Here is a 24416-nt window from a genome sequence, read left to right as displayed (position 1 = left end):
TTAACAGTCCAACGATAATACCACCAGGCCATCGCCTTCCCCTGTAACAAGCCATATTTTGCATAAAATTATTAATTTATACTTTCAATATTGAACCCCTAGAGATTTACAAAGACCTGTTTTTCAGCACTATTGACTGGTGGGTGCTTCCTAAATCAGAACACCAAGATAAGTGACTTGAGAGGGTAAAATTATTACGGAGCATGCATTAAACTTTCCACACAGCCTCCAAAACTCCATGGAATGCACTCATACCATCTGTAAAGCATAAATATTAAGCATCACTAGCTCACATCTTGAAAAAAATCTGATTTTTAAGGTAAAGACACTTTGGTAAACAAGAGGTTGAAAGATTATTGAACCATCCAGGAATGAGAAATAAGTTGAAGTTAATTTAGCAACGCGGAATATCTTTAAGGCAGGAGTGGACAAATCTTTGGCAAGGAATGGGTGGAAAATTATTGGAGGAAGGCAGAAATGTCAATTTGAGGTTACAGTCAGAACAACCATGATCTTATTAAACAATGGAACAGACTTGAGTCGCCAAATGGCCTGGAACTGTTTCTAACTTGCATGTCTGTATGCTTTAAAATGCAATTAGATGTACTACAGGGGGTAAGTATTAATAGTCAAACTACATATTTTTCCCAAAGCGATCTTGTGGGCAAAGTTAACCAGGCAGCAGTAAAACAAAGAACAGCATTAAGGACAGCAAGCTTCTGCATTGCTGAGTCTGCAAAAATGGTACACTCTCAGGAATATGGGTTAAATTTGTAAGCCCAGGCAGTTGCCGAGAAACAGAAACTGTACACACCTCCTTTCTAGCAAATGCTGATTCCCAACTGACTTTTGACATATGGAACCAATAATGTTCTAGAAGGCTGAGCAAAATCACAACAGCCCTCACTTGGCTTAATGTTAGAGTCATAATTGAAGAGGAAGGATTACCACAGTAAGATCATACCTGCTTCTCAATTAACAGCGCTAACAAATAGAATATCAGCTCTTCAACTCGGATAATTAGTGTAGCTTTATGAAAATGTTTTGTTCAGCAGAAAAACAAATAGATCACATCCCAATATTAACTTGTGCTTAAACCCCACAAAAACATGGCATACTAGCAAAATTACCCTATGAATAAACCAAGTATCCCCTCTAACTGAGGATTAAAAACACTCAAACACTCCTTCACATCTCCTCAAACTTAAATCAAAATCGTGAGATTATTGGTTTCTCTGCCAATGGCAACAGATTCTCCAATACTTACCCCCTCAGTTATAAATATCTGTATTAAATCTCCCTTTTACTGTCTGTTCTAAGGAGAACAATTCCAACTTCTGTTGTCTTTCAACAGAACTGAAGTTTTACATTCCGGGTATCATGTTCCTAAATGGTGGTGGTCCAATTAAAATAAACATTGAATGAAATCTCAAGAACTCTTGATTACAGCTTATAATAAAGTGGGACAGTTACATTTGTTCAACTTTGGGGATACTTCACAGTACATCAAATTTTCAGAACAGCAGCTCTGATCCTGTAGGCAAACACAGTAAACCAACTGACAATAGCAAACAGCCAAGAACAGCAGAAATCACGGCCATTATGTTGCTGCATACAGTTCACTGTTATCACGCTTGGTGCAGTCAGATAGACTTAAGTCCAGGCTCTTGAGTATTTAATCCAAGGTGATATTTCAGTGCAAAAGCTGAGGAACACTGCATCTTCAGAAGTGCCTTCTCCTGGATGAGTGGTTAAACTTTGGCCCTGGTCTACTTAAACAAAAAAAAACCATGCTCAACACCTAGTACCCTGGCCAATATTCATTTTAACTTGCATGACTGAAGATAAACTGGTAGCTTTTTTGTACAAACTGTTGCATGGACATTAGATGTGACTTTTACTAGAATTGCAAATGACCACAATTCAAGAATATTTCAATGGGTGTAAACTGCTTTGTCAAATCCTCTGGTTGCAAAGACACAGGCACAAATGGCCTGGGCCTGCAGTGCTCCTCCACCTCCACCTCTGTTATCTCTGACTCACAGGCACAAATAGAATGCCTTTCATTATCTGTTCTAGTCACACTGATTGAGATAAATGCTGGCTAGCATACAGATCTTTCAGACAAGTGAACAACCAGGCAAGATAGGGGGTCTGTTTAACATTTTGAAGAATGGCACTCCTACAATCCTATAAACATCAGTTCAAATTATGCATTCAGGCCTAGTAGTGAAGCCTGAGACAATGCGTGAGCATTACAGAAAAATAAAAAATAATCAAGGCAAACTTTGATCAATGTGTGAGCTGAATTTGTTACATCAACTATTTGTGCGAGCAACTCGAAAACCCCAAATCTTGTAACGCAATGCGCAAAAAAAACTAAGGAAACATGAAGAGTAAGAGGGTATGGATATCCTTTACCTCAATCTTCTGTGCCAGCAGGGACGGTTTAAAGTTTGATTTAATCACAACTTTCACTTCAAGTTTAGTGCGACCTACTTCTCTGACCAATGGGATCACACGGAATGGCAGGATGATATCTTTAGTGGTTCGATACCTGAAGAAAACAATTCAATATTGAACGGTTGAAAATAAATGCAACACGCTTTCTTCTCTTGACACCACCCTCAAAAACTTCAAGGCAGTAGCTATTCAACTGTTGGAGGACAACAGGTCTTCAGTCTGAAAACATCATTTGCAATACCAACCCCTATTTACTGGATTGATTTCTTAGAGCCCAGAGAACAAATCACTTATGGTATAGACAAACAATGATGACTGCGCATCCACTAGGTTATAAATGGTTTTCATTACTGTTAATGGAGGATACAGGCAGAAACAGCTAAATATTTAGATACTGTGGATACCCATGAGGGGAAAATAAGCCAAATGGCCACTCTTTTATGTACTTTGCCTATGGTGAACTGAATTTTCTACATAGATTAATAATGCACTGTTATTGTCACTACACAAGACAAGTTGGGCAAGTTATACATCTAATGCTTATTTCAGAGGGGCAAAGTCAATACTTACCAGCAACATACTGATCACATAGTCTGAACCCAACCATGGTAACCTGCAATTTTAGGCTGCTAAGATTAGCCATTACTAAGTCAAGTGAATGTTATTTAAACTGATTTTTCAGGAAACAACTGCATGTCTTCTTTAGGTTCTTTGGATTAACATTAACTTAAATTCTCAACACTATCTTGTGATGCTGTTAACTCTGTCACAAATGTTGTTAAACAGTTTATCAAGCATGTGCCTGACATTTTTTTCTTCATTCATTCACAGGGTCAGGGCATCACTGGCTAGGCCAGACTTTAATGTCCAACCCTAATTGCCCAGAGGGCAGTTAAGAGTCAACCACATTGCTATGCGTCTGGAGTCACATGTAGGCCAGACCAGGTGAGGATGGCAGTTTCCTTCCCTAAAGAGCATTAGTCAACTAGATGAGTTTTTCCAACAAACGACAATGGATTCATGGTCATGAATAGACTCTAAATTCCAGATATTTATTCAATTCAAATTCCACCATCTGCCGTGGCGGAATTCAAAGCCAGGTATCCAGAACATTATCTGGGTCTCTGGATTAACAGTCCAGTGATAATACCAGTGTGCCATTGCCTGACTGCCTGGTTCAATGCTCTCAAATAGAAATTAATCGAGCACTTCAATACTGAATGTGAAAACATAAGTAGGAGCAGGGGCAGGCCATCTGGCCCATTGAGCTTGTTCAACCATTCAATAAGACCACAGCTGATCTTTTTGTAGACTCAACTACACCTACCCACCCCGCTCACTACAAATCCTCAATTCCTTTACTTTTCAAAAATCTATGTTTGCCTCGAAAACAAGCAACAAAGTAGCCTCAACTGCATCAGTGGGCAGGGAACTCCACCAATTCACAACGTTTTGGGCGAAGGCATTCCTCCGATACTCGGCCTCAAAATAAGGGGGAGCAGATTTAGGATTATGCCCCTACTTCTAGTTTCACCCACCAGTAAAAACTTCCCTGCTTTTGTCTTATCTATTCTCTTCATAATTTTACATGAATTTCAATCCCATCATTATTACTATAAGGTAATATAAAAATGTTCTACTTGCACGTAAATACTGCATAGATAATAAAAGGTTGGGTTGAACTTATGGTTAAAGGGTTAGAGGGACTGGGCAAGGCTAATGTACCCACAGAGAGCTAACACAAATCCGAAGGACAGAATATCCTAAATTTGTGCGATAATGACTCCCAATCTAATTAATGCTGACTGTTTATTAAGTGACTTAATTTAAATGGAATACACAAGGAAGCCAACAATGAATTTATTTACACATCTTTTATTTTTGAATGAAATCTTCTGAAGTATGCTGGGAAGAGAAAACCAAATCATCTATCAAATTACTTACAAGAATTTGAAATTCAATATTTTCTACAACAGGCCAGCTTCAGCATTCATTGATAGTACCAAAGCAGTCAAATGCCTAGAATCAGCTGTACAAATATGAAAATTGCTTTGGAATCTGAAGCTATTCCCTGTACATGCTTTAACCAGCCCTCTTTGTTCCATACATTTCTGGTCACTTACCTCATAAGTTCATATTCTCCATCTGGTGGGATGAAACTAATGCTCCTTTCAGATTCAAACTTGCTGAGCCTCACACATTGGTGGAATGTGCAGTCATCAATTGCTATTGATTGTTTACCGCTAAAGAATAAAAAGAGGGGGATTAAATTATAAAATAATTTGATGTGAAAATAAGGATAAAATTAAATACCATACCCAGGTCACCCCCTTCGCACTAAATGAAAGCATTACATTGTGGATCTGAACATGATAAATTTAATTCATAAATTACTCCAGTGGATAACAATGCTAGCTAACTCGGAATAGACAGCTGCTCAACTGCGCATTAAGACTAATGATTCTGTCATCCGTTTCTGCTGCCAAGAGGTGAAACTAGATCAACACAAAAATAAAACAAACAACTGCAGATGGCAAAGATCTGAAACAAAGGAGGAAACTGCTAGATAAATTCAACAGGTCTGTCAACATCTGCAGGGTGAAAGCAGAGTTGATTATTCAAATCTGGTGACTTTTCAGAACTTCATCAATTCTGCTTTCTCCCTACAGATGCTGTCAGACCCGAATTTCTCCAGCAGTTTCAGTTTTTGTTTTAGATCAATACAAGTTCAATGTACTTTCACTGATGAAAACCATTACAAAGACCAGAAATGAGTAGATCCATGCCATACAAACAGCCAATGACACTTCTGATTTAATCAGCTACTGGCTACACAATTGCTGATTGTCTGATTTCTCTTCTTGGCAGAGATGCATGGAACTAGGAGCTCACATTTCAAAGTTTAGCACAGGCAACACAATTGGGCTGGTATTGAACAGCAACCATCTCAAAAGATATCCAAACTTTTCAGGATTTGACTGCGAAGCCCCTAGGGTAGTACGTAAAGTTCACATTAGGTGTTGATTATAAAAGATATCAGGTTTTTGATTTTAGATTTAGGCAAAAATAAAAACAGTTCTCAAACCCACTTTGCCAAAATTAAATCAGCCAGTGAGAACACAGCTTCCCAGACAAAACCTCCAGGCCTCCACAGTTATGGATAGTTTGAACTACTGGTTGTATGTACTTGAAGATTTCATATTCCTAACCTTTTCCCACTCTCGTCAGCAGTTCCTTTGCCTTGTTTCTCGATAACAATCTTGTCATTCATCCCAAACTTGCATTCTGGCATTCCACTCAAGTAACTCTTCATTACTACCCTACCTGAGACATGAGCACTTAGAACCTGACCTGAAACACAAAAAGGGTACAAGTATCAACATTGGAAGTAACACATTTTTCAATGCTTTAAAAAAAAATCAACTTGCATGTGGGGACGGTGCAGGGGGAAATGTTGTTACAGCATTTGTTGTTAAATAAATTAGACAACACAATTAAAATAGTTAAATTAGTTAAAATACAATCAAAATACTGGCAGATTAATTGAAATCTGTCTTTAGTAGGTGGACACTTATTTTAGGTTCACATCTTTTACCTAATAATTATGAGGGATTTTGAGAAGATTTGTAGCTCAGGTTGAGGTTCTGGATGTGAGTTTGCTCGCGGAGCGGGAAGGTTAGTTTTCAGACGTTTCGTCACCATTCTAGGTAACATCATCAGTGAGCCTCCGACGAAGCGCTGGTGTTATGTCCCGCTTTCTATATATATATATATATAAATAGAAAGCGGGACATAACCCAGTGCTTCGTCGGAGGCTCACTGATGATGTTACCTAGAATGGTGACGAAACGTCTGAAAACTAACCTTCCCGCTCCGCGAGCAAACTCACATCCAGAATTATGAGGGAATTATCCTTAAATTTCATATTTTTATGTCTTTGCAGCTATTTTTTCCCTCTCTACTGGTCAGCTCTGATTTTTGGCACAGGTTATGCAGTTTTGACTGGATCTTGAGCCGAGCTTTAAACCCTCAGATCTAGTTCATCACCAAGCGTTCTTATTTTTGTCTTCGTGGCTTCAGTCACCTTTCAACACTCTGGTTGTCTCACCACCACTGATACCTTCATCTACGCCACTGTTGTCTCTAGGAGTCTCCTTTAGCTTGAAACGACCCCACCCCATCCAAGTTTATACATACTTAAGTGTTAACTCTGAAATCTCCACTGCAGACAGCCCAAGTTCACCCATCAGTTCTGATGATGGGCATACTGGCTGAGACACAACAACTGGCATTTACTTTCTAGAGGTGCCAGTTTGTCAACAACATTTCCAGCCCCAAGTCTGTACTTAAAGCAAATATCATATTTGCGCTAATATGTTGGGCCCAATTTGGTATCTTGGCACTGACCAAACCGCACTTGTTGAGTGTGGCACAAATTAAGACAGAAATTGGCACAGAATAACATGCAACGTGTGCCAACTTCTGGGTCCACATTAGTACTTGTCACTTTCTGGAGTTTCTCAGTGTTGTCCAAAATCAGTTATGTATCAATTTAATTTTTTTTTATTTATATCATGGCATGTAGATGTTGCTGGCTGGCCAGTATTTATTGCCCATCCCTAGTAGCGCTTGTGAAGGTGGTGGTGCGCTGCATTCTTGAACAGCTGCAGACCACCATGCCATTAGAGAGGAATTCCAGGGTTTTTGAACCAGCAACTGTGAAGGAACAATACATTTCCAAGTTAGGATGATCAATGGCTTGGAGAGGAACTTGAAGATGGTGATGTTCCCGTATATCTCTTGCTCTAGTCCTTCTACATGGTAGTAGTCGTGTGTTTGGAAGGTACTGTCCAAGGATCTTTGGTGGATTTCTGCTGTGCACCTGTAGATAGTACACACTGCTGTTCAAGAGCATCAGTGGTGGATAGAGTGGATGTAGTGCCAATCAAGTGGCTGTTTTGTCCTGGATGATCTCTAGCTTCTTGTGTTGTTGGGGCTGCACTCATCCAGGCAAGTGGGAAGTTTTCCTTTGCACTCCTAATGTGTGGAGTGTAGATGGTGGACAGGCTTTGGGGTGTCAGGAGGTGAGTTACTCACTGCAACACTCCTAGCCTCTGACCTGCTTTTGTAGACACTATATTTATGTGGTGAATCCAGTTAAGTTTCTGATCAATGAAAACTCCTGGGATATTGACAGTAGGGGATTCAGTAATGGTAACACCACTGAATGTCAAAGGGCAGTGGTAAGACTGTCTCTTGTCACTGACGGTCTAGTCTGGAGTTTGTGTGGCGCAAACAGTACAGTAATTATCATGGGGGGTTTTAATCTACATATCAATTGATCAAACTAGGTTGGTCATGGCAGCCTTGAGGAGAGGTTCATAGAATGCATCCACGATAATTTCCTCGAACATTTGTCATGGAACCTACAAGAGATCAAGCTATCCGAGATCTAGTCCTGTGGAATGAGACAGGAATAATTAATGATCTCACAGTCAGGGATCCAATCGGAAGGAGGATCACAGTACGGTCGAATTTAAAAAACAGATGGAGTGTGAGAAGGTTAAATCTAGTACCAATGTCCTATGCTCAAACAAAGGACACGATGATGCGATGACGGAGAAATTAGCGAAGGTAGAACAGAAGCAAAAACATTATGGTGGGTCAATTGAGGAACAGTGGAGGACTTTCAAAAATGATTTTTCACAGTGCTCAGCAGAAGTATATTCCAGTGATAAGGAAGAACTGTAGGAAAAGAAAGTGCCAGCCATGGATGTTGAAGGAAATAAAGAAAATATCAGATTGAAAAAAACACATACAAAAAAAGCAAAGAGTAGTGGGGAAACTAGTAGACTGGGAAATCTTTGAAGGCCAACAGAAAGCCACAAAAAATGTTTACAAATTAAGATAGATTATGAGAGTAAACTAGCTCAGAACAGAAAAACAGGCAGCAAAAGTTTCTACAAATATGTAAATCTTAAAAGAGTGGCAAAGGTAAACACTGGTCCTTTTGAGGATGAGAAGGTCAATTTAATAACTAGAAATGAGGAACTAGCCAAGGCATTAAACAGTTATTTTGGGTCGTCTTCAGTGGAAGACACGAATAACATGCCGAAAACTGATGGCAAGAAGGTTATAGCAGGTGAGGACCTAGAAACTATTACCACTAAGCAGACAGTGCTGGGCAAGCTAATGGGGCTAAAGGCAGACAAGTCTTCTGGCCCTGATGAAATGCATGCTGGGGTACTAAAAGAGGTGATGGGGAAAATAGCAAATGCATTAGTAATTATTTACCAAAATTCACTGCTCTCTGGGGTGGTTTCCACAGATTGGAAAACAGCCACTGCTAAAGTGGACAAAAAAAGCAGGTAACTATAGCCCAGTTAGTTTAACTTCGGTAATGAAGACAATGCTTGAATCTCTCATTAAGGGAGAAATAACAAGACATCTGGATATAAATTGTCCCGTTAGGAGCAGCATGGCTTCATGAAGGGTAAAGTCATATTTAACTAATTTGGTGGAATTCTTTCAGGGCATTACTTGCATGGTGGACAATGGGGAACCTGTGGATGTAGTGTATCTGGATTTCCAGAAGGCATCTGACAAGGTGCCACATGAAAGACGGCTCCGTAAGATAAAGTTGCACAGTATTACAGGTAATGTACTGGCATGGATAAGAGGATTGGTTGACTAGTAGAAAACAAAGAGTAGGGGTAAATGGGCGTTTTTGTGGTTGGCAGTCAGTGGCTAGTGGTGTGCCTCAGGGATCAGTGTTGGGGCCACAGTTGTTTATAATTTATGTAGATGATTTGGAGTTGGGGACTAAGTGTAGTGTGTCAAAATGTGCGGATGACACTAAGGTGAGTGGTAGAGCAAAGTGTGCAGAAGACACTGAAAGTCTGCAGAGGGGTATAATTAGTCTAAGTGAAGGGCAAAGGTATGGCAGATGGAATAAATATTGATAAGTGTGAGGTCATCCACTTTAGTAAGAACAACAGCAAAATGGACTACAATAACAAAAGTGTGAAGCTGGATGAACACAGCAGGCTAAGCAGCACCTCAGGAGCACAAAAGCTGACGTTTCAGGCCTAGACCCTTCTTCAGAAAGGATGAAGGGTCGAAGCCTGAAACGTCAGCTTTTGTGGTCCTGAGGTGCTGCTTGGCCTGCTGTGTTCATCCAGCTTCACACTTTGTTATGTTGGATTCTCAAGCATCTGCAGTTCCCATTATCACTGACAGAGCAAAATGGACTATGTTTGATTTGGTTAAAAAATTGCAGCACGCTGCTGTGCAAAGGGACTTGGGTGTCCTTGTGCATGAATCCCTAAAAAGTAGGATTGCAAGTGCAGCAGGTAATTAAAAAGGCAAACAGAATTTTGTCTGTCATTGCTAGAGGGATTCATCCCTCCTTTCTAAACTCAGTTTAAAAACAAGGAGGCTATGTTGCAGCCGTATAAGGTCCTGATGAGGCCACACCTGGAGTACTGTGTGCAGTTTTTGTCTCCGTACTTAAGAAGGGACATACTAGCACTGGAGGGGGTGCAGAGGAGATTCACTCGGTTGATTCCAGAGTTAAGGGCTGGATTGTGAGGGGAGACCAAATAAACTGGGATTATACTCATTGGAATTCAGAAGAATGAGGGGAGATCTTTTAGAAACATAAGATTTTGAAGAAAATAGATAAGGTGGAGGCAGGAAGGTTGTTTCCACTAGCATGTGAAACTAGAACTAGGGGGCATCACCTCAAAATAAAAGGGAAGCAGATGTAGGACTGAGGTCAGGAAGGACTTCTTCACCCAAAGGGTTGTGAATCTGTGGAATTCCCTGTGAAACAGTTGAAGCTACCTCACTGAATGTTTTTAAAAACAAGGCTAGATAAATTTTGGAACAGTAAAGGAATTAAGGGTTATGGTGAGCGGGCGGATAAGCTTAGCTGAGTCCTAAAAAGATCAGCCATGGTCTTATTGAACGGTAGGGCAGGCTGAAGGGGTCAGACGGCCCACTCCTGTTCCTAGTTCTTATGAATGTTACTTGCCACTTGTCAGCCCAAGCTGGATATTGTCCAGATCTTGTCGCATTTGGACATGGGCTACTTCAGTTTCTGAGGAGTCACAAATGATGCTGAACGTTGTACAATCAATCATCGGCAAACATTCCCAGTTCTGACCTTTTGATGGAGGGAAAGTCATTGATGAAGCAGCTGAAGATGGTGAGGCCTAGAACACCACCCTGAGGAATTCCTGCAGATATGTCCCAGAGCAGAGATAACTGACCTCCACAACCATCTTCTTATGTGTCAGGTATGATTCTGACCACCAGAAAGTTTGCCCTGATGCTGAAAAATTCCAGTTTTGCTAGGGTTCTTTGATCCTACACTCAGTGGAATGCAGCCTTGAAGTCAAGGGCTGTCACTCTCATCTCACCTAACGGTATACTGCATCCACTGTACCCGGTGCGGCTTTCTCTACATTGGGGAAACCAAGCGGAGGCTTGGGGACCGCTTTGCAGAACACCTCCGCTCAGTTCGCAACAAACAACTGCACCTCCCAGTCGCAAACCATTTCCACTCCCCCTCCCATTCTCTTGATGACATGTCCATCATGGGCCTCCTGCACTGCCACAATGATGCCACCCGAAGGTTGCAGGAACAGCAACTCATATTCCGCCTGGGAACCCTGCAGCCATATGGTATCAATGTGGACTTCACCAGTTTCAAAATCTCCCCTTCCCCCACTGCATCCCTAAACCAGCCCAGTTCATCCCCTCCCCCCACTGCACCACACAACCAGCCCAGCTCTTCCCCCCCACCCACTGCATCCCAAAACCAGTCCAACCTGTCTCTGCCTCCCTAACCGGTTCTTCCTCTCACCCATCCCTTCCTCCCACCCCAAGCCGCACCCCCAGCTACCTACTAACCTCATCCCACCTCCTTGACCTGTCCGTCTTCCCTGGACTGACCTATCCCCTCCCTACCTCCCCACCTACACCCTCTCCACCTATCTTCTTTACTCTCCATCTTCGGTCCGCCTCCCCCTCTCTCCCTATTTATTCCAGTTCCCTCCCCCCATCCCCCTCTCTGATGAAGGGTCTAGGCCCGAAACGTCAGCTTTTGTGCTCCTGAGATGCTGCTTGGCCTGCTGTGTTCATCCAGCCTCACATTTTATTATCTTGGAATCTCCAGCATCTGCAGTTCCCATTATCTCTAATGGAATTCAGCTCTTTTTGTCCATGTTTGAACCAAGGCTGCAATGAAGTCAGGAGCTGAGTGGCCCTGCGGAGCTCAAACTGGGCATCACTGAAGAGGTGCTGCTCGAGAGCGCTACTGATGACACTAACTGGCTGAGTTGGGTTTCACCTGCTTTTTATATACAGGACATACTTAGGCAATTTTCCACAGTGTCCAGTAGATACCAGTGCTATAACCGTACTGGAACAGCTTGGCTAGGGGAGCAGCAAGCTCTGGAACAAAAGTCTTCAGTACTATTGCCAGAATGCTGTCATGGCCAGTAGCCTTTGCAGTATTCAGTGCTTCCAACTGTTTCTTGATATAACATGGAGCGAATCAAATTGGCTGAAGCCTGGTGTCTGTAATGCTGGGGACCACTGGAAGAGGCTGAGATGGATAATCCACTTGGCACTTCTGGCTGAAGATTATTGTAAAAGCTTCAAACCTTATCTTTTGCACTGAGGTGCTGGGTTCTTCCATCATAGAAGATGGGGATAGTTGCGAAACCTCCTCCTCCAGTGAGTTGTTTAGTCGTCCACCACCATTCACAACTCGTTGCAGGACTGCAGAGCTTAGATCTGATCTGTTGGACATGGGATTGCTTTGCTCTATCACTTGCTTGGCATGCAAGTAGTCCTGTTTGGTGGCTTCAACAGGTTAACATCTCATCTTCAAGTATACCTGGTGCTGCTCCTATGCTCTCCTTTGAATCTGAGTTGATCTCTTGGTATGATGGCAATGGTTGAATTGGGGAGGGGGGGGGGGGGGTCACATCAGGCCACGTGGTTACAGTTCTGCTGCTACTGATGGCCTACAGTGCCTCACGGATGCCCAGCTGAGATTTGAACCACTTAGAAAAGTGACAGTGCCACACAACACGATAGACTGTGCAGTGGTCGCTACTAACGATACTGTTATGGAAAGATGCATCTGCGCTGAGAGATTGGTAAGGATGAGGCCAAGTACACTTGTCCCTCTTGTTGGTTCTCTCACCACTTGCCAAAGACTCAATACAGCAACTATATTTTTTAGGACCTGGCCAGCCTAATCAGCAATTCTTCTGCTGAGCAAGTTTTGGTGGTAGAAATCGAAATCCCGTGCCGAATATACATTTTATGCCTTTGCCATCCTCACTACGTCCTCCAAGTGTTGTTCAACATGGAGGAGTATTAATTCATCAGCTGAGGGATAATGAGTACATGATAATGAGGTGGTTTCCTGGCCCATGTTTAACCTGAAGCCATGAGGCTCCACAGAGTCCAGAGTCAATGTTGAGGACTCTGAGCAACTCCTTTCCAATTGTATACCACTGTGCCGCCATCTCTGCTGGGTCTTCCTGCCGGTGAACAAGACATATGGTCATGGTCGGGTCGGTGACATAGTCATACTCACAGAATCATAACTTACAGACAATGTCAGGCTGTTGCTTGACTAGACTGTGAGACAGCTCTCCCCATTTCAGCACAAGCCCCCAAATATTAGTCAGGAGGACTTCGCAGGATCAATGGGGCTGTTTCTACCATTATCTTTTCCAGTGCCTAGGTTGATGTCTGGTGAAGTGTCCAGTTTCATTTCTTTGAGGCTCTGTCATGATTGGTACAACTGAATGGCTTACATGGAATTTCAGAGGGCAACTGAGTTTTAATCACGTTGTTGTGGATCTGCAGTCAGGCCAGGCCAGATGAGGATGGCAGAATTCCTTCCTTGAAGGACATTTGAGAGTCAATTGGGTTTTTCTGACAATTGATAATGGTTTCGTGGTTATCAGTAGATTCTTAATTCCAGATTTTTTTAAATGGGATTTAATTGGGATTAATTCCTGTGGTGGGATTTGAACTTTGTCACCAGAACATTATCTGGGTCTCTGGATTAATAGTCTCGCGATAATACCACTGGGCCACTGCCTTCCCAGGTAATACCGCATGAAAGATTCTCAAACACTGCCCACACGCATTTCTTCAATCCCGCTCCCCCCCCCCGCAAAAAAAATCTGGCTTCCTAGACTTTTGTCATCATTAATGAATACTGGCTCTATACAGATAACAATAGTGAACAAGGAAGATCTCAGCAACATCTTCTAGAAGATGATGATGTTTCAAAGCAAAAGAAAGCATGCCCATGAAAATGCATTGCACAACAGTCAAAACTGTTCTGCCAAAATGTGGCTTGACAAAATAAACTTTGCTGTGACCCTAGCAATAGTATAACTGCCTCAGAAATAAAAACATGTCATATCAAAAGTATGGCATTAATAGAAATTTGAATTTTAAAACTGATAGGAAAAAGGAGGGATCTAAACTTCACCCTCAGATAATACAGTTGTAAAACCTATGTATCACTTACCTTGTGGTGACATTAGCAGGTTGACACTCTCCAAAACATCCAAGAATAGCTCATTTCGCCGATACTTGATTCCTTCACGTCTCCATCCAATCTGTCCAGTTACCTGGCTAGTGATCTGTGACTGTTCTTCCTTGGTCTGGAAGCAAGAAGGAACATTTGGCCTATCTCAATTCAAGACTTAGAATTGGACTCAGGAAATCTTTTAAAATGACAGCAAGTTACATAATCTTAGTCGTCAACTGTAATTGTAAACAAGAATAATTAACGTAGTACAGCAACAATATATTACCCTGTAGGGGTGCCAACACAAATTCCCCTACTTCAATAGAGGACTAGGTCCAAAGTTCAATTATTCAAGTTATGCCCACAGCCAGTTTGAAGTTCCCACCCTCAATTAGCAAAGCAGAAGCAGGCAGATTCTCCTACCTGATGCTATAAATCAGGTCGCCAGTCACAGGTGGAGAAAAAGAAAGTATTACAGCAGGATTAGAACCAGGAGTGCCACACGCAGTGTTAACAGGCAAACAGTCAGGAAGCAGAGGATTTGATTTGGGGAAAAAAAGAGAAAACAAATTAGCTACAAGAGCAGGTGCAACATTGAAAGTATACAAATTGCACTGAAATAGTTCTTCTTCACATCTCTCAAAAGGATTCAAAGTGCTGCCTGCAATTAATTTGAAATGCTGTGGTTTTTACACATGCAAATTTAAGGCAAGGACTACATTAAACCAGCAGATAATGATTATTATATAATTTGTAAATCTTTAACCTAAATCTCAACTTCCATTGCAATTATTATCCATTGACGTTCTTTAGGAAATTGCTCATTCAGAAAAAGAAATATACACCAAGTCATCCTTCACTGAATGGCTACAGAGCAAGTATATTTTGTTGGGGGGGGGGGGGGGGGGGGGGGGGGGTGCTGCCCAAGAGAAAAATAGGACCTCTGACAGAGTTATTGGGGTCACCTTTTGGGATTATACAAGACCCCCTAATAGTCAGCAGAAATTTAGAAACAAATTTGTCAGGAGATTTGTTGTCAGAATAATAGTGGTTATGGTAGGAGATTTTAACTTTCCAAACATAGACTGGAAATACCACAGAGTTAAGCGCTTGGATGGAGAGGAATTTGTTCAGTATGTACAAGAAAATTTTCTGATTCAGTTTGTTGATGTAGCTTTGAAAGGTGCAAAACTTAACCTACTCTTGGGAATTAAGGCAGGGAAGGTGACTGAGGTGTCAGTGCGGGAGCACTTTGGGGCCAGTCACCGTAATTCTACCAGTTTTAAAATAGTGATGGAAAAGGACAGACCAGATCTAAAAGTTAAAGTTCCAAATTGGAGGAAGGCAAATTTTGACGGTATTAGGCAAGAATTTTCAAAGTTAATTGGGACGGATGTTTGCAGGTAAAGGGACAGCTAGAAAATGGGAAGCTTTAAAAATGAGAAAGGAGGAGTAGAGACAGTATGTTCATGTTAGGGTGAAAGGCAAAACCAGTAGGTGTAGGGAATACTGGATGACTAGAGAAATTCACCTGACAAAAGGGGCAACACCCCAAAAGCTTGTGATTTCAAATAAACCTATTGGGCTATAAGCTGGTGTCATCCCATTTCTGACCTTGTCCACTCCAGTCCAACATCAGCATCTCCGCATCAAAGAAACTGAGGCTCAGGTCAAGAATAAGAAGGATGCATATGTCAGGTATAGACAGCAGAAATCAAGTGACACCATGGAAAACTATAAAGAAAGTAGGAAATTACTTGAGGGAAATCAGGAGGGCAAAAAGGGGACGAGATAGTTTTGGCAAATAGGGTTAATGAGAATCCAAACCAGATTGTACAAATACATTAAAGGACAAAAGCCTAAGTAGGGAGAGAATAGAGCACCTTAAAGATCAGCAAGGTTACCCATACAGGAGATAGGGGAGAGGGAAACACAAAGAGTATTTTGCTTCAGTGTTTACACTGAAGGTTATGGAAGATAGAGAAGGTGGGGAAATAAATAGAGACATCTTGAAAAACGTTCATATTAGAGAGGTGGTGGTGCTGGATACCTTGAAACGCATAAAGGTGGATAAATCCCTGGGACTTGATCAGGTGCACCCTAGAACTCAGAAGCTAGGGAAGAGATTGCTAGGCCCCTTGCTGAGATAATTGTATCATCGATTGCCACAGGGGAGGTGGTGTCAGAAGACTGGAGGTTGGCTAATTTAGTGCCACTATTTAAGAAAGGTGGTAAGGAAAAGCCAGGGAACTACAGACCGGCATACCTGACTTTGCTGGTGAGCAAGTTGTTGGAGGGAATCCTGAATGCCAGGATTTACATGTATTTGAAAAGGCAAGGACTAATTAAGGACAGTCAACATGGTTGTGTCTGTAGGAAACTGTGTCTCACAAACTTGGTTTTTTTTTGAAGAAGTAATAGAGGATTGATGTGGGCAGAGCGGTGGAAGTGATCTATATGGACTTCAGTGAGGCATTTGACAAGGTTCCTCATGGTCAATTGGTTAGCAAGATTAGATCACACACAATAGAGGGCGAACCAGCCATATGGATACAGAACTAGTATGAAGGTAGAGGAGAGAGGGTGGTGGTGGAGGGTCGCTTTTCAGAATGGAGGCCTGTGACCAGCAGTGTGCCACAAGAGTTGGTGCTGGATCCACTGCTTCTTGTCATTCATATAAATGATCTGGGTGTGAACATAGGTTATGGTTAGTAAGTTTGCAGATGACACCAAAGTTGCAAGTATAGTGGACAAGAATGGAAATAACCTCAGAGTACGACGGAATCTTGATTCAATGGGCTTTTGGAGTTTATTTTAGATAAATATGAGACGCTGAATTTTGGAAAGGCAAATCAGGGCAGGATTTTTATACTGAATGGTATGGCCCAGGGAATGCTGGTGAACAAACAGACCTTGGACGGCTGGCTCATAGCTCCTTGAAAGCGGAGTTGCAGATAGATAGCATAGTGAGGGTGGCGTTTGGTATGCTTGTCTTTCTTGTCAATGCATTGAGTGCAGAAGTGGGGATGTCACATTGGAGCTGTACAGGACATTGGTTAGGCCACTACTGGAATTACTGTGTAAAATTCTAGTCTCCCTTGCTATAGGCAGGATGTTGTGGAACTTGAGAGGGGTCATAAAAAATTTAAGAAGGATGCTGCCATGGTCAGAGGGTTTGAGCAATAGAGAGGGCTATCGGAGCATCGGTGGCTAGGGGGGACCTTATCGAGGTTATAAAATAACGAGGGGTATGGACAGGGTAAAGAAACAAGGCCTTTCCCCAGTGTGGGGTGAGTCCAAAACTAGACGGCATAGGTTTAAGGTAAGAACAGAAAGATTCAAAAGAGACAACCATTTTAATGCAGAGGGTGGTGCATGTATGGAAGGAGCTGCCAGAGGACAGGAAGGGACTGGTACAATTACATTTAAAAGGCATCTGGATGAGCACATGATTAGGAAGCAATAAGGAGGGATACGGGCCAAATGCTAGCAAATGGGACTAGACTTATTTAGGACATCTGGTCAGAATGGATGGGTTGGACTGAAGCATTTGTTTTCATGCTCTATGGATTAGCCACTTGAAACGTTAATGCTGTTTCCCCATCCCCCACTACACCCCAACAGATGCTGCCATACCTACTGAGTTTCACCAGCAATTTTGGTTTTTGTTTCAGATCTTCAGTTCTTTGTTTTATTTTAATGTATAACTCACTGCCACGTTTTTTCCAGGTATTCCCACCTTGAGAAAATTCTGCTCCTCTCTCTGATCCATTCCATTCTAACCTTTTCTCTTGCCCTTCATCAATACTTCCATTTTATTTCCTAGTAATTTGACCAGGTCTTCACCAAACACTTTGCCCACAGCCACATCTCATTTCTCAGTGTCTATATCCAGCTCAATCATCCTGTGCAGATGCTGATCGAAGTATCATCTTTCATGTTTTGAATTCACCCAGTATCACAGATATGTCCATCATGTACAATGGGAACAGCTGTCTGAGGAGCGGCGTATGCCGAGGTCTGCACAAATGCACCGCCATATACAGTCTCTCAACCTTGCTCTCCATCAGCACTGCATCATGCTTCTCAGAGCTGTCCTGCACCCCACCTCCCTGCTCCATTTCATTCGCCAGTTCCTTCATCCTCCATTTTTGCATTAAGGAATGCAAGCAACATCTGTTTGAGGTTTGTCACAGTGCTCTAGCGATAGTCAGCGCAAGCTGGAAGAACATCTTGTTTTCTGCATGGAAACCCTGAAACCTGGGCTCAATACTGAGCTCAATAACTTTAGGGCCTGAAGACCTTCTCCCATGTCCTTACCTGAACCTCTCACATCAGGCCTTCACTTGGGCTGCCAACACACACAACCCGTTGTCAGCCACTAATGGTCTCCATCAATGCTCTGGTTTTCTCTCAACAGATCCTACCAGACCTACTGTGCTTTTCCAGAAATTTCTACTATTGCTGCTATATTTGTGTCAAGTCTCAAAATACTATTTGGGGCTACATCCCAAAATAATATTTTCTGAAGGAAATCTATCATTTCCAGTGAATTGAATCAATATTAACTACATTACCAAGTACCAAGAAGTCTGTTCCATAAACTGACTCACTGAAACCTTGATTCTACAGTTTCTATTGCAACATCCATCTCTCCCTTCATTATTTTCAACTCAGACACCACTGACCCAAAGATATGATTACAACAATTACACTAAGCAAATACAAAAATTTCTCGAGTAACAGTGCTTAAATTCAAGCTTTTAAACAAAACTTAAAGTTCTCCTCAGACTACTGCCACTACTTGCTCATCTGGTTGTTCCATTCCCCATGTGTCCCATCTTTCAACTACTTAATCAAATTTTGTAAACTCTCGTCAAGAAAGGCTATATCCAAGCATCCTTCATCTTCACTTTAAAGAAGAAACACTGACTAAAAATGGCTTCTAAGCTTTTTTTCTCCCTGCAAATCTAAAGACAGCCTAGAATACGGCCTCCAAAAGTATACATCTGTCAAGATTCAGAGTATAAGTAAATTAACTGCCTGAGAACAAATAAGCAATGAAAAAGACTTCAATTTTTCAGATTGCCTCATTCTGTTAAGAGTCCTGACCAACTCAACACAAATTCCTGCAGATGCTAGTAACCAAGTTACGTTAATAATCAAAATATCCTGCCATCACTGAAGTTTGAAAAGTTACTTGATATGTGTATTCTTGGTGGGTTTTTTTTGGGGGGGGGTGTTGCAGTGTGGGGAAGGGTGTTGCATTAAGTCCAACAGTGCCTCTGGCTGTCAGCAAATTATGATCCTATCCCCCTCTTCATGTGGCCTCTGGGTACACTTACTTCATGAACTAGTGAAGCCTCATTTCTCACCTGCCATCCCTCAAAAAAGTGAAGAGCAAACTGAGTGGGTGGAAATCAGATGTAAATGCTACAAACTGAATGGAATACAAAAACTGTTTGAAACAACAAGATTAAAAAACCTTTGCAAATTGTGCTGACTGACTTCCTGCTGAGTCAGTATGTGCATTTCTGAGCAACTCCAAGATGCAGCACAACACAGGACACATCTGGGACCACCTCAGAGCTCAGCAACAGCCAATGATCCAATCTGCCCATTACATGCCTCGCCAAATAGGAAACCTTATCAGTGGGTGGCTTCTTAGAAAATTGTTATTACACCAATCCACTGCTAGAAATACAAACAGGCCACTCCACTAGCAGACATAACTCATCTGAAAGTGAAGACGGCAAAGAATAAATATCAGCACAATACACCATTTGCCATAGAACTTACACTTCTCATTCAATACTAATTCAAAACTAAAATAAACTATTTTAGGAAAGTGTTACTTTGAGGCTCACTAAGAAATATAACAGACTTTAATGCAACAGCATTGCTGTGTGCATGCCTCAGTCAAACGGCCCTGTACCGTAGAAGAACCAACAGCAACTTGATCAGGGTGCTTGATGTGAGAGTGGCAGCCCAACAAAAATGTACAGTCTTCAAGAAAGAAGGGATCAAAGGTTTTAAAAACATCACCTTAATTGTTTAATTCTACTGGTATCCGATAGTTTTAAATAAGTCTTGCCTTTGTGAATTTAGTGGAGGTTTACGCACGCCACCCTGAAAATGAGCTTCATAATTAGAGTTTAAATATAGTCATCCTTTAATCAGTGGCAAAAACACATTTTGGCAAGAATTGCAATCTATAAATAAACCAATGTTCAAGCAATAAAAAGTTGGTTCAATGGTGCTTACCTGGCTTTTGATTCCTTGTTGAGTAATGAAAGTTTTCAGTGCCCCAGTCTCAGAATTCTGTGGATAGCCAAAATCCAGGATTTCTAAGCAAACAAAAATAAACTCTTTCAAATATAAATCCCACAAGCAACGACTGAAAGTATCAAGGGGCAAAACTCATCCAATCCAAGTAATAAAACTCAATTGCCTAATTTTTCAAGAGTCGGTCATACAGCATGGAAACAGGCCCTTCGGCCCAAACTGGTCCATGCTGACCATGGTGCCCTCTCAGCTAGCTCCAAATGCTTGCGTTTGGTCCATATCCCTCCAGACCTTCTCATGAACATATCTATCCAAATGTTTTTTAAACATTGCTACTGCACCTGCCTTAACCACTTTCTTCGGTAGCCCAAGTCGTGCGAAGAAGTTGCCTCCTCAGGTTCTCCTTAAATCTGTCCTCTCTCACCTTAAACCTATGCCCTCTGGCTTTCAATTCCCTATCCCTGGGAAAATGGTAATATGCATTCATGAGACCTGTGCGCCTCCTGACTTTATACACCTCAAGAAGGTCACCCCTCATTCTTCTACATTCCACGGAATAAGTCCCATCCTGGCCAACCACTCATTATAACTCAGGCCTACTAAGTTCTGGCAACATCCTCGTACATCTTCTTTACATACTTTCCAGTTTAATTATGTCTTTCAAATAACGGTGACCAAAACTGCACAGAACACTCAAGTGCAGCCTTATACAACTGTAACATGACATCTTGACTCCTATACTCAGTGCCTCAACTGATGAAGGCCAGCATGTTAATCACCTTCTTCACCACTGTCTACCTGTGACGCTACTTCCAACAAACTATGTACTTGTACTCCTAGGTCTCCTGTACCAAACACTCCTCAGGAGCTTACCATTTACTGTAAAAGTCCAACATGACTTGAATTTCTAAAGTGCAACGCGTCACACTTATGCTGTAATGAATTGCATTTGCCCTTCCTCAGCCCACTTCTCCATCTAATCAAGATCCCTTTAATTTTTGATGACCTTCCTTGCTATCAACGATACCTCCCAATTTAGTATCATCTACAAGCTTATTAATCATGCCTTATACATTCACATCCAGATCATTTACGTAAATAACAAATAACAAAGGTACCAGCGGTGACCCCTGTGGCACACCAATAGTCACAGGCCTCGAGTCTGAGAAACAACCTTCAACCATCACCCTCTGCTTCCTACCATCGAGCCAATTTTGAATCCAGTTCGCCAGCTCTCCCTGGATGCCATGTGACTTAACCTTTATGGCAAGCCTGCCATACAGGACCTTGTCAAAGGCCTTACTAAAGTCCATACAGATAACATCCACTGCCATTCCATTATCTATTCTCTGGGTTACCTCTTCAAATAACTAAAAGGTTTGTCAGACATGGCTCCCTGTGCACAAATCCATGCTGACTATCCCTAATCAGACCTTGACTGTCCAAATTTTGGTGGATCCTGTCCTTCAGTATCTTCTCCAATAACTTGCCTATCATTGATGTCAGGCTCACTGGCCTATAGTTCCTTGGCTTGTCTTTGTTACCTTTCTTAAACAATGGAACATTCGCCACCTTCCAGAATTTCAATTGAAACAAAAATCTCTGCAAGGGTCTCTGCAATTTTTTTCCATTGCTTCCCAGAACATTTGAGGATGGGCTTGATCACGCCCAGGGATTTATCCATCTTACTGTGCTTTATGAGAGCAAACACCTCCCCTCTGTTAATGTGTATGCAGACCAAAACATCCCCACTTGTTTCCCTTATTTCCTTAGCAGTCATGTACTCTCAGTAAACAATGAGGAGAAATATTCACTAAAAATCTCTCTTCCCCCATCTCCAGCATTACTGTTTCCCATAAAGTATGTGCCTTTTTCTTTTCTGTATGTGATAGTGGACTGAAATCTTACTGTTTTAAAAACCAAGGCTTGTTAAAGGATTGCTGCACTTTTTAAAAGCAAGTAACAAGACTCATTCTCAGTACTGCTTACTTAGTTGCTTGATGAAGCAGTATGGAGACCTAGTTTGCAGACGAGCTAGAGTCAAAGGGGGTGCTGGAATGGAATTTTGGCTGGCAAACAGTAGTTGATTGGTTGGTGGATTAGTGGCCAGTTGCTGATGACAATGACCTTCTGCCCGTCAATAAATATGATCAGCTCCCAGGAAGAATAATAATTTGGGGTGTGAAGGCTTTGGTGGAAATCATCAGGCCTTGAGGAGGAACAGTTCTGCAGTAAAACGCATCTCGAACTCAAAGGTAGACAGATTTACCTTTCCAGTTGCCGTAACCTATTACTTTAAATTGATAAATCAAAAATTGCATAAGTAGGAATCAGTCAACCTTGCCTTCTACACAGAACTTTTGAGAGGCTGCATTCTGCTCAGAAGAGTCGACTCAAACTGTTTATATTTCACTGCCTTGCTCTGATCAAACTTCTCCCCCACTGTGTGTCTAGGGCGAGCTCAAATAGGGTTTGAGTTTTAACTTGAAAAGTTATATGCCAAGGGTTCATTATTATTTCTGTAGTTACAGGCTATTCATCTGTAACAAACAGTCACTTTGGTTAAGTACAGAACCCTGATCCACGCTCTCTGTCGACACAGGTTTAAAAGACAGGCAAACTGCAGAATTCTGCATATTTTAAAACCTTTTACTTTCTTGGAATCAAAGTTATGTTTTATTTCTAGGACCCTATGCTAGTGACATCAACATCACTGAATCCAGATTAATTCCATTTTTAGATTCTTTTTATTACCTACAAACTTTACCCACTGGATTATTCTTTAAGTGCGAACAGTGAACTGTTCAATGTGTGATAATTGAGTGAAGTGCAAGTATTACAAGAAAGGACAGACACATCACGATCAACTTAAGACCAACAGCTAATGTGGGTCCAATTTTGCTACATGAGTCAACTATATCCAGCTTTTCCCAATGCAGCACAAAGGAATATGCTCTGTTTAACAGCTACCATACTTAAACCACTTCGTGTCTGCCAGCCTTTTAAAAGTTCTGTTTTGCTTCAAACCCGTCCATCTCAACTCTCACCTCAAAAACTTCAAGCCCAACAGGTCTCAGATCTCCAAGCCTACAATCCTAGCCTCTTACACATCCCCAATTTCCATTCCTTCGCCATTACTGACCCTACCTTCAGCTGCCTGCTCACAAGCTCAAAGACCATCACTGCCTCCCCACTTTTCCTCAGCGATACTCCTTAAAATTCAATTCTTCAATCAACTTTATTGTCAACTATTCTAATGACTGATGTGTGGCTTGGAGTCAAACTTTGTTTTAAGAGAAAGAACTAGTTTTGATAGTACTTATTGCTGCATACTCATAAGTTTTACCAGTTTTTTTGGAACTATGTGGGTTTTTCAATTACAGCATTTAAAAGGCATCTGGATGGGAATATGAATACGAAGAGTTTAGAGGGATACGGGGCAAATGCTCACAGGCAGGACTAGACTAATTTCGGAGAATTGGCTTGCATGCAGGAATTAGACCGAAGGGTCTGTTTCTGTGCTGAACATCTTTATGACTCTATATTGGCTTCCAGTAAATAATGTTGTACAAATACTACAATTACATTACTGGGAAGTGTTTTCCTTCAAAAAAGCATACATTATGTTTTAAAAATTGTAATTCTTGGACATACAGTTGGAGCACTCTGGCATCTGACAAAGCTAGAACCTGCAATTCCGTTCATGCGACTGAAATGCACCATCCCCTGACTCCTTCTATCCTAAAGCATGTGGCAGCACAGCAAAATGGGTTTTACAATCATTTGTAAAAGCAAGCAGGATGACAATTCAATTCCCCTTAGAATAAGCCTATTCCATAGCTCTGTTTCAGCTTGGATAGCACATTCTTCCCCAGTATTCAAGAACGAAAATAATTATTAAAATTTATTCTCGAATCCCTGCCACAATTAGTGATGGATCTTATGAATCACTGCAGTCTCAGTATTTGGCAGAAAATTCAGGATTTTGAAGTAACAGTTGCTGCACACCCAAAGCGAGATGGTGTAAGGCTTGGAGGTGCTTGACATGTTATGCACCTGCTGCTATATCCTTCTAGGAAGTGAAAATTGCGGGGCA

The 24416-nt window shown here is 41.6% G+C and overlaps 1 protein-coding gene across 2 annotated transcripts in view; it reads right to left on the bottom strand.

Moving 5' to 3' along the window:
- Nucleotides 1-24416, bottom strand: part of LOC125457604 (AP-2 complex subunit mu) — a 74126-nt gene that overhangs the window by 17671 nt on the left and 32039 nt on the right. For both annotated transcript variants that reach the window (XM_059651196.1, XM_048542050.2), the window contains exons 4-8: nucleotides 20300-20382; nucleotides 14033-14168; nucleotides 5673-5814; nucleotides 4587-4706; nucleotides 2422-2557 (exon numbers count right to left, since the gene is read on the bottom strand). In XM_059651196.1, coding sequence (XP_059507179.1) covers nucleotides 2422-2557; nucleotides 4587-4706; nucleotides 5673-5814; nucleotides 14033-14168; nucleotides 20300-20382 — 617 coding nt within the window. The remainder of the gene's footprint in view (nucleotides 1-2421; nucleotides 2558-4586; nucleotides 4707-5672; nucleotides 5815-14032; nucleotides 14169-20299; nucleotides 20383-24416) is intronic.

Source organism: Stegostoma tigrinum, chromosome 14 (assembly GCF_030684315.1).
Source record: "Stegostoma tigrinum isolate sSteTig4 chromosome 14, sSteTig4.hap1, whole genome shotgun sequence".
Taxonomy (NCBI): Eukaryota; Metazoa; Chordata; class Chondrichthyes; order Orectolobiformes; family Stegostomatidae; genus Stegostoma; species Stegostoma tigrinum.
The sequence above is the reverse complement of the archived record's forward strand: the minus strand, read 5'-3'. Positions and strand labels throughout refer to the sequence as shown.